At 43.1% G+C, this 11,802-nt stretch overlaps 1 protein-coding gene across 1 annotated transcript; it reads left to right on the forward strand.

Annotated features, from left to right (window-relative positions):
- Positions 1–9,183: 9,183 nt before the first annotated feature.
- LOC306746426 (D(1)-like dopamine receptor) lies at positions 9,184–10,689 on the forward strand (the record flags this gene model as incomplete). Its single annotated transcript, XM_079229340.1, has 1 exon — positions 9,184–10,689. The coding sequence occupies one exon, from the start codon at positions 9,184–9,186 to the stop codon at positions 10,687–10,689; it is 1,506 nt and encodes a 501-aa protein (XP_079085466.1).
- Between the last annotated feature and the right edge of the window lie 1,113 nt (positions 10,690–11,802).

Consider the following 11,802-nt stretch of genomic DNA (forward strand, 5'->3'; position numbering starts at 1 on the left):
ACAGTCAGTTCGGGGGAAGGTTCTCTCACGCACACACACACACACACACTCTGAATGACACAACTGCACTTTCTTTGACCCTCTACTCGTTCTTTTATAATCCGTGTGACAAAAACATAACCACAGATCCGAAATGGCTCCTGTCTGTTCTCACTGTAAATATTTATGACTGAGGTTTCCTCATCTTCCTGTTCCTCAGACGTTCACTCAGCGTCACCGTCGGAGCTAAAAGCTCTCCTCACTGTTAAGACTCCGGTCTGACACTTTAGTCAGACAGCTCACTCTTTGCACGTCTTCCTCATTGGATCTCCAGCTCTGTCTGTCTCCCTCTGTCCATTGTCTCCAGATTTAAGTTAGTCTCTACGACAACAAAAGATCAGTTGGTGCTCGTACCAAAAAAAAACTGACAAGATAGTGGTGCACCATCAACATATTACTTCATAAAACAAAGAGAAATATTTGACCCATTTGTATTGATTGAATAGATTCTGAAACCACTATGATAATTGTTTCTTTTTTTGAATGAGTCACTAAAATATGATTGAGGTTTTTAAATCAAGAATCTTTTATTCTTATCAAGATCAAAGTTATACATGGAGCAAACGACTCCATGTAAACACAGATGCTGTCAGAGATATCTGTTTATTATTAGCTGGTTAACTGAAATATAGTGAACACACACACACACACACACACACACACACACACACACACACACACACACACACACACGCCTCCTCTCAGCAGCCAGGGGCTACAGACCACCTGTGTGCGTGTGTGTGCGTGTGTGTGTGTGTGTGTGTGTGTGTGTTTTCTTGGTGACCCCGCCGTGTGTTTGCTGTCAAACAGCAGGATTTATGACTGGACCGCTTTCTCAATCTCCCCTTCTGTGGAAATCACAGAGGGCAAAAGCGTTCAAAACAAATTGTACGAATGCTCAATTAGTAAAAGTCAGAAAAGTAAAAGTATTTACTGTAAATATCTTGGAATCCTCCAAAATCTAGTGATGCATTATTGTCATTGTTATTGTCGTTTGAAAACGTCATTACAGGCCAAGCAAATAAAAAAATTCCGAGAAATTACAAGTTTTATGAGTCTATATGAGTTTATACTTCTAATTATGATCCAAAGTCTACTTAATTCATCACACTATAATTGTATGTATTGTACATATGGATTTGGATGTAAATTATCTCACAAATTTGTATGACAAATGACAACAAGGCTCCTGGATTGACCTCTAAGTTCAAAAGGGAAACACAAAATCCCCGACAAGCTAAAATGATCCTGACAGTGAAGGAAAGTGTTTTTAGAACTCAACAAGGCAAGAACTATTACCTCCAAAACACATGAACCCTAAACACTAGGATTAGATCTAAAACAAACATGGCTGCTACGATAACATGTTTAACACTCACTCTCTCTCACACACACACACACACACACACACACACACACAGACACACACACTTGTCCTCCAGGGTCATTATTCCTCTCGGGTTCATCAGTGGGTCAGCATTGACTTCTGTCCTCCTCACACTTGTCCCCCGAGTCTCTATACTTTTTACTTTTCCTGTCATCAACTCACACGCTCTTGACGCAGCCCTACAGAGCTAACATCAGTTCACGAATCCATTAACGCTACTGACGCACACTGACTCTCCCTCACAATTGAAAACCGTCAGTTTAACTGTGATTGGACAGAAAAGAAGGTGGAGGAAAGTTTGATTAGACACAGAAGACTTCCATCGTAAAAGTATTTCATGTGAGGAGACATTTCCAGACGAAGCACTTCCATTTTAAAACTAACTTTCCAGCAGGATTAGATTTATGCCAACACCAAATCCAGAGTCTGACAGCCAATCAACATTATTAAAGGTTGCTCAGATTACTCAGAAGAAGAAGTCCTTCACTGACCTGACTCCTCATTAGCCAATCACAATGATCGGGTTTTGCATGGCAAAAAAAAGGCCATGCAAAAAAAAAAACTTGTTCTGTACACTTAGAGAGGAAACTGTTGCTTTTTTCCATGAGTGTTGCCACAAGAAGGTGCCACATTTCTGCATCAAATGCTGGATGAGGGTCTTACATATTCCATCAACTGAATGCACTCAATCTGGACCTACAAGGCTCGACCTGGTGGAAACACTTTTCAAAAGCACGGATAATTCTGACAACGCCAGAATGTTTTGCTAAATTAAAGGCTAACTCTGACAGGATTTGACAATTTCAAACGACTCACGGAGATGTGGTTTTCCAGGAACCCTTCCTCTACCGATGCAGAGGGAGACTTTCACACACAAGCGTGAAGAGTAACTGACGTCTCTAAATATGAGTTCTCTACAAATAGAACCGAATGACATGCGAGCATCCTTTGCTCCGAGGCCGTGGCTTCATTCTGCGTATGCCGGAGTACACCAGGCTAAAAACCTCACAACTAAACTAATTGATGTGGTGGATACTTAGTAGGAAGTTGGCCGCATGTGTCCATAACGATCCACGCAACAGCGTAGCTTCTAACTCTCCCGGATGGGTGAACTCGTCAACTCAGTTGCCCGTTCGCCGCACACACTGCAGCTGCTAGAAGGATGGATTCAACATGTCGTTGCAGCCGGGTGGACCGGTAGGGATTTCAACTACAGTCCCTGTAGCTATCTCTGATCGGGTAACGGGGGTTGACAGTCGCTAAGGATGTGAATCCCGAGGTTCAAGGATAAACGAACAAACGAAAAGCTTCATTTTTAACAGCCTGTATTGTTTCTTTTCATAGATTTGTTAACTATTTCTGCTGATTGGAATTTCGACAAATCTCCAGTTTTACCACGACTATTCCATTGTGAATGTTAGTTGTTTGATTGGCAACCGACTGGTTCTTCTTTGACTCACTGAACTCACTGTTTGTTTACAACCTGTCTGATCACCTGACCACTCATGTTACCGCCGCAGATCTTGGAATCCGATATGCACGATGAAGACAACGATGACAATAATAATCCAGCTTGTAAAAATAAATTACATACAAGAAGCTGACAAATTGCTCAGCGTGATGTATTCGTCTCCGCAAACACGTTTCAAGTCTCTACAAGTTGTTTTCATGGGTGAACTGAAATGTGCTCAAATAAAAGTCACTCTAAATGAAGAGTGAGCAGTGATCTAAAGTGTTAGCTGTCCTGTAAATGAAAGGCATCACAGATCTATTTTGTCATCAGACACAATGCTCTCTCCAGTGGATTCAGTATTTATGTAAAAGATATTGGAAGAGAGAATCTGTTTCTTTTTTCCCTTCTTTTTGCACATCCAGACGAGTTCGCAGGTGAGCCGCGCCCTTCCAGCCGCGGCGCTCTGTTTATGTTAGCGAGATGCCTCCAACAGGCAGAGACACTCACCTTTTTAGATGAAGCCGCAACAGTCGAGTTTCGTGCACGGCTGGTTCATGCAAGTTCATCTTCTCTGCATAGACACAAACAACGCTGACATACACACACACACACACACACACACACACACACACACACACACACACACACACACACACACACACACAGGCCTTTGATGCAACAAAAGGTAGAACATATTTCTTTATGCAGTCAAATATATTTGTTCGTATTTCACACAGTTATGTACATTCAAACATGCACAAACACACACGCAAAGGCATGCAAAGACTAAAAGTGTATACACACGCTTGCACAAATCCCCCCGCCCCCACACACACACACACACACAAAGCAGCCGTCCCCGCCTCTCTACATGCGTACCAAAACAGTGATTAAGGTTTCAACTCCTCACCTTGGCGTCAAAATGTCAGCCTCTGCCACATCTGCCACCAGGTGTAACTACAGGGGATGAAGAGATGAAGAGCAGCCCTCCTGCGTCAGAGATGACTCTGCCCTCACCTCGCGGCAAAGAACAACACACACACACACACACACACACACACACACACACACACACACACACACGCAGTACACATTAAGTTAGCACATGTAAAAACAAAGTGACAGTAGCAACCACAAAGAGATACAGATACAGAGATACAGATGTTGCCATGGGTCATGGCTGTGCTTGGATTGGCTGTGCTCGTTAGCAGGGTTCTGCTTGAGGCTCACTATTACTATTACTACTAAAATTATGAGTTTTTATTAGTATTATTAAGTCATGGTTGTTGCTGTGCGTCTCTCTGTCTCTGTTTTTCAAATTCAAGAGGCATGATATTGGCATGAAGGTTTCTATAAAGATTTTGCCAAAGCATTACAAATACAAAGTGCAATAGCCGTGTTTCCGTTCAATTATCAGCTTGGCCATTTAATCCATGTACAACAGAAAAATGGAGGTCTTTAGGAATTTGTTTCAATTGGGTAAGTTTTCGATGTTGTTTCATGCCAGTGTTGGCCATGTTTCATGTTCTCTCGAGGCGAAGACAAGCATTTGCACGTTATGGGAATATCTTCCAAGAACTTATTTCGCAATTGAGGACGTTTATCCAATTAATCTAAATGTTGCCATTTCCAAACAGCTCTTCTCAGGCAGTACTTGAAAATACACATCAAAATATATAAATTAAAATATAGCTAATCTCTCTCTTTCTGTTTCAACCCAAAACAAAATGGCCGCCCATCCGGAGCCAGGTATTTAACTCTCTATATGAAACAACTTCTGTTGGGATTCTATAACTGTGAGAACCTAGAGGAGATTATATACATTTATTAACCCTCATTTTTAACCCGGCTAAACCTAAAAACTCTAAACCGTCAAACAGAACTTCAAGGATCTGAGGACCGCAGAAAATGTTGTCACACTAAAGGTCTAAAACGAATTGTTCCTACAAAGATTGAAGTAACAGAAAACACACACACACACACACACACGCACACACACACACACACACACACACACACACACACACACACACACACACACACACACACACACACACACTGAGTCTGACCTTTTCATGATCTCACAGCTACTATCAGGGTATGAAGGTGTTGACATGACTGTGATCTCCAGGCAGACAAACATGCTTCTGGGGTTTATGAAAGATAATCAAGGACATTTTAATTCTAAGGCTTTAGGGCATCATTGGAATCAATGCTTTGATCCCTCAAGAGGAACAGCGGAGCTGGGACTGTGCCAATAGTCAAGTTTCCTTCATTTGTTCCCCCCATCAGATGTGCTGACTTAGACAGTTTCAATCACATGAGAAGCAAAATATATTAGATTTGAGTTGAATGCATGTTTTAACCCATGACAGCTTTTCCGTGACCTTCCATCAGACTGCAGGACAGTAGGTAAGTTTGGGGTACCCTGTACATATATGCAAGCACGTAGATACTTTTTGTCTAGAACATTAGGTTATTGGTCGGTGCTCCCTCTGTATTTGTTTTGGTCAATCATTCTTTAGAGAAGCATGGGAAGACATTTGTTTGTTTCTTTTCCAGAGGTAGTTATTCAGGCCTAGTTCTGTTATCTTCATTTCTATTTGTTTGGCACAACCACAACTGTCTCAACCTCTCCAACTTCGTGGAGAAACTTTGTTTTTTGTTTGCCACAACCAGTGTGAATAAATATTGTTTAAAACGTTACTCCTACTTTTGACTTTCTTTCACATATTCTTTGGCTGTCACGTGTTCGTCCCCCCTTTATCCCCTAGACTGAAAAGGGGACAACACAAGCCCAAAAGCCAAAACCAGACCAATCACCTAAAACTCACCACCAACATTTGTTACTCCCCGCACCCATCTGATCAGACGGAGGAAACCCTGTTATTTTAACAGGGATTTTGCAGAAATCTGACAAACACACAATCCTGACATGACAAAAGCTGATCTGGCAATCACGTTAATAAACAACTGCTTATTTATACAGCCAGCAGCAACAATGGCCTCCTGTTGGAGTTGCATTTCGGATGAATCAACTCGTCACTCTCCGTTTAGACTTGGTTTGGTCTCCACCAACTCCTGAGGGAAATATCCGTCTCTCTCGCTGCTACATGCTCCAACTGAGTCTGCTGTTGGCTGCTGAGCAGGTCGTGTACCAGAACCAGATAGCAGATGTATTACAAAACCAAAACTATGACCTGAAAGAGGTTAAAAAGCTCTGTGAAGCTTCAGTGTGTTGATCACAAACGTGATATATGCCCCGAATCAATAGCTGTAACTTTAGCCACATTTACTTCTACAAACACTGGTGGTCACTGTTGTCCAAATCATTACATTTGATCAAATATATTTTTCACCTAACCGGCAGCCATCACTGTCAATTTAGCAAACTGAAACTTAAAATGAAAACTTACCTGAGACATGTCATCCCCCACAATGACCAATACATTGCATTGAATTCAGTTCACTTTACATTGTGTCTGAGGCTATTTTGAATTCTCTCCTTTGTGGTGCATTCAAGAACAGCTGCTAAATAACAACAGTTTTTAATCTAGTAGTAATCAGGAAGTTCAAGTGTGTTGACTTCCACAACATGTGTTCATCAGATAATATTTGATAAAAGTTTAAAAAGGACGAACATTGACATATGAGTAACTCTGAATAACACAATGTACTCAATGTGTTGGCGTGTCGGGACACAACAGCAGACAGGTGGCGCCACCTGGTGGTTGCAAAGTGTCTGCTGTGGGAAAAGTCTAAATAACTTCTGTCCAATTTGACCTTCATCATCTCAGGTCATTTCTTTGCCTTGAATCTAGACTCTCCGTTGACTAAACTTTAGCACCATAGATATTTCTACTGAATACTCAATCTACATTTACTCTAAATGAAACCCATCAGATCTTAGTGGGTTTCCTCCATTAGATGTACATTAATAGAGGAGGAGGTGAAGATTGCCATATGGAGATAAAATAAAGGTTTCAGAGATTTCTACCATCAGTCTTAAAGCTTTTTGCAGCTGTAGTCAAGTCAAGACGGATGATCAGATGATTCAGGACAGATGTTCAGCTCAACTTTAATGAAAGTGTCTCATGTGTTTTTCATGAAATAATATAACCGTATAACATTCAGAGTTCCCGAGTGCGTAATAAAGTTACGGTTGACAATGCATCTTCGGGCACATATTTGCCACAAAAATTAAGGCCTTTTTAAAGTTGATGCATGAAAACAAATGTGTTTGCTTCTTCCATCGGGATTATACCCTTGACTTCAATACATTTTTATTTCATAAATGAACCAAGTATATGTCAATGTCTGGATTCAAAGGACTCAATGAACACAACTGTAGCTGGATGAATATAGACAGCTTTTGAGAAAAACTTCACTCTTTGATGTTCAGAAAGCTTCTCTATGAAATCCTCCCTTCTTCTCTAATGGATTATTCTCAGAGTGACAAGAAGCCGTCATTTTTTCATACGGCCCAACTGACACCCAAAATGTATTTGAACGATTCGTTGATGATGCTTTGAACCGCTGAAACACTTTCTTCTCTCCAACTCTCCTGCTTTTGGGAACATGTGTTGGGACTTTTGGGAACATGTGTTGGGACATGTGAGAATAAGCCACCAAATGTTGGATGGAGCCAAACATGCTGGATTGCTTCAAGTATATTCTGGCATTCTGTCCCTTCAATAGATCCATATCTACATTCTGTTCACTCTCAGCTGACACCAGCAGAGGGCCTCATAGCAACCCTCCAATTATCAGAAATTCAGAAGAACATGACTATTAATGGTCCTTAGTGGTTAAACCCTGTAAACACAGCACATGAATTACAGAGAAAGTAATCTCATAAAATGCTAACTTGATTAGATTTTTTTTTTTTTCAGTATTTTTCTTTTAAGCAGAGATGACCATGCTTTGTAATATATCTATTACTTTTGTATCGGTTCCAAATTGTTTGATGTTTCTTTTTAAAAGAGAATGTGCTATTAGTCGTTCATGGAAAATAAAACTTCTCTGTTATTACAATAATGTAATGTCAAATACACGTTGGCCATTAAATTGTAATTTAGAGGATGCTTCTGGATCTGTGAGAGGAAGCACTGCAACCCTCAAATCCCTCAATCTGAGGATTTTATGTTGACTTAGACGGTTGAGGAGTTGTTTGTTTTACTTCTCTGCAGCAGCAACAGGCTTGAATGAGCTTCACTGAGCTGCCCATTGTACTGCAGTGTTTAAGCTGTGCTTATTTGTGTGTATATGTGTGCATTTAAAAATGGGTTATGAACACTTTGCACAGGGTTGCAGTCATTGCTGCATGTTTTGTTTTCTTGCTTATTTCCTGCTTTAATCATCTTATTGTTATTCAAGTCTCTCTCTGTCACATAAGATCAAATCAGCGAGAGGTTTATCACAATGAAGATACAAATATGCTTTGTATTCCAACTGCTTATGAAGACAAAATCTCGCAATACTCTATTTCTATCTGACATAATAATATATAAGATAATAGTATAGTAATTAGTCCGGATTGATAATGTTTTTTTTGCATGATGTTTGGATACCCTAATGACAAAACCCTCACTGTTCCTGGTAAATAACTGCAGAACATTTTAGATTTAATAAAAACTAAAGGTGAAGAAATTCATTTTATTGTCATATTTGTCTTCTTTAAAAAAACACAATGAAGTCACGTGTTTATTTCTTCACAGAAGCGCACGAGAACACATATGTGTTCGTCGGCCATAAATCGTGATGATCTCATAATTCAGACATTAAGTTTTCATAAAATATATACATATTTCATGGACTCTGACACCAAAACGCCAGACACTGAATTGCATGGCACCAACCTGCTGAGGAGGGAACGATCCTTCCACCTGACGCTGAGTCTGAGCTTCACACAACAGAGGTGAGTCCAGTGCGAGTCAGATGGGACAAAACACCCGGGACAGAGACCGTTTTACTCCCCGTGGAGACTTCAACCTTCGACAGGACGTATTAGCATCTCTGGTAATAAGTTATTATCACTGTTTAAAAAAAGAAAATCTCTATTATTATTTCTGAGGAACGGAGCTCTTTGGGAATTGCTTTGCGCCTCGCTTTTTTTTTTCGGACTAAAGATCTGATTTAAAAAAAAGTCGCAAGCAGGATTTTTTATTGAAGACACTTTTCTCTTACTATTTGTATTCTTCACTGAGAGATCAGAGGATGGTCTGTGTGCCAGGAGCTGCTGGACATAAGAGAAGCGGATACTAATCACCTGTTACCACTTTGAATCTGTGGAGGGAGAACAAAAATGGAAAACTACGCGATGTGGAGTAATTTCACCCAAGTTCTGTCGGAGCTGGACGGGACAGGCGGCGAGGAAGAGGAGGAGGAGGAGGAGGAGGAAGAGGAGGACGGTAGGAGCGGTGGCGCAAACGGGGGACTGCGCGTCCTCGTCGGCTGCGTCCTCTTCCTGCTCATCGTGTCCACGCTTCTCGGGAACACGCTGGTGTGCGCCGCCGTGGTCCGGTTCCGCCACCTGCGCTCCAAGGTCACCAACTTCTTCGTCATCTCTCTGGCCGTGTCCGACCTCTTCGTGGCCGTGCTGGTGATGCCCTGGGAGGCCATCACCGAGGTGACCGGCACGTGGCTGTTCGGACGTTTTTGCGGGGTCTGGATCGCCTTCGACATCATGTGCTCCACGGCCTCCATCTTGCACCTGTGCATCATCAGCGTGGACCGCTACTGGGCCATCGCCAGCCCGTTCAAGTATGAGCGGAAGATGACTCACCAGGTGGCGTTTATCATGATCGGGGTGGCGTGGTCGCTGTCCATCCTGATCTCCTTCATCCCGGTTCAGCTCAACTGGCATCAGGTCGGGGAGGAGGACGAAGAGGTGATGGAGGAAGTGGTGGCCATGATGGTGGCCGGTGGCAGGAATTTCACAAACAGCAGCAACCTCAACGCCAGCACCGCCGCCAAGAGCTGCGTCGCCAACCTGAACAAAACCTACGCCATCTCCTCCTCCCTCATCAGCTTCTACATCCCAGTGGTGATCATGATCGCCACCTACACCCGGATCTACAGGATCGCTCAGACCCAAATACGCCGGATCACGTCTTTGGAGAGGGCGGCGGAGCAGGCCCAGAACCAAGGCCACGGCGTGAACCGGAACCAGCAGCAGCAGCGGCACAGGCCCAACGAGGAAGCCTCGCTGAAGTCGTCGTTTAAGAAGGAAACCAAAGTCCTGAAGACGCTCTCCATCATCATGGGGGTGTTTGTCTTCTGCTGGCTGCCGTTCTTCGTCCTCAACTGCACGGTCCCGTTCTGCGACCCGCCCTGCGTCAGCGACACCACCTTCACCGTCTTCGTGTGGTTCGGCTGGGCCAACTCCTCCCTCAACCCGGTGATTTATGCATTCAACGCAGACTTCCGCCGGGCCTTCGCCACCATTCTGGGTTGCAACCAAATGTGCCCCAACAACGCAGTGGAAGCCGTGAACTTCAGCGACGAGCTGGTTTCTTACCACCACGACACGACGCTCCACAAGGAGACGCTGGTCCCCACGCAGCCGCAGCAGCATCCGTGCACCATTAACGTCGGGCCCGACCACCTGGAGGACATGAGCCCCCGGTTTGACGAGGAGTCCATCATCTCCAATGGTTCCCGGGGCCACAACAGACTGCTGCTGCTTCCCGCAACGGTCCAACTGGAGGATGAGCCGGAAATCTCCTTGGAAACGATCACGCCGTTCACCTCAGCGGTGGGGCTTGAGAGTGACGCTTTATTGCCAGGACAAGTCCACCAGGATGAATAGGACAGAGTGCATTGAGCTGGCAGCCATAGCGAAACAGGAAGTTATGCTGTGTTGCCTTCAAAATAAAAGAACACACTTGAATTGAACTGCAATCAAACCTTTACTCCTGAATGTTTGCTTTTTAATTTGTTTGAAATAATGGAGGACTTTATAGCTTCACTTGCTCACAAGTATCTGGTGAAGCAGACCACAAGAGAGCCTCGACTGTAAAGCCAATGCCAATATCAGACTTTACAGATTGTTTCCCCATGTGACTGCTGGATTGTTCTCTTCAGTTGTTGTGTTTGCACTTGTTTAAATGGAAGCAGATTTAGTTTGATTTAATAAATACGCTGTATTTAACATTCTGAACATTATACAGCAGCAAACAACTAAAGATAAAGTGGAGTAATGTCTACCTGAGCAGAGAATGAACGTGGGCTAGGTTAGCTCACTGTTAGCTCACTGTTAGCTCACTGCTCTTCACTGCTCTCACATGGCGGTTACAGCTGATAACGCCGTCCTAACCGACAGCACAGTTGTTGAAGCGTAGCATCAACCGCTCGGTTCCCCCTCAGGTAAACACTGCTCGCTCTTTCAGCTCTTTTGTTGTTGTTTGCACGGTCTGTGCTGTTAGCACCGCTAGCTGTGAGCAGCCATGTTGAGAGCCTTTGAGAGGCAATCAAAATGCTCCCAATCTCGTATCTTGCACTGTAAAATATCTGCTACCGGCATGAAAAAAAGGTTCATACAATTTGAAGGTTTAAGTTTTGAGGAGCGAGACATCAAGCTGTGTTGTTTCAGGCTCCACTTCTTCTTGAGGAGGCGTCCAGTGAAGGACGAGCCTCTGGGTGGAACAGGCTGTGTCAAACTGATGAAGTGTTTAGTGTTGAAATGCAGAGTGTGAAGAAGGCCAAGAATGGAACAGAGCTGTCAAAGTATACAAAGAACCATTTTTTTCTTTTCTTGTGTTAATATAGTGAAAAAGGAGGATAGCAGCTTTGAAGGACAATAACAGTATTTTTGCTTATTTGAGCAAAAGATTAAAAATTGCCCACCAAATGATGAACAACTCTCATCTAGAGGTTATCTGCTTTCCAGAGGGAAGGTCACTCAAATAACCTCAGCGAAAAT

Source organism: Taurulus bubalis (genome assembly GCF_910589615.1).
Source record: "Taurulus bubalis genome assembly, chromosome: 14".
Taxonomy (NCBI): Eukaryota; Metazoa; Chordata; class Actinopteri; order Perciformes; family Cottidae; genus Taurulus; species Taurulus bubalis.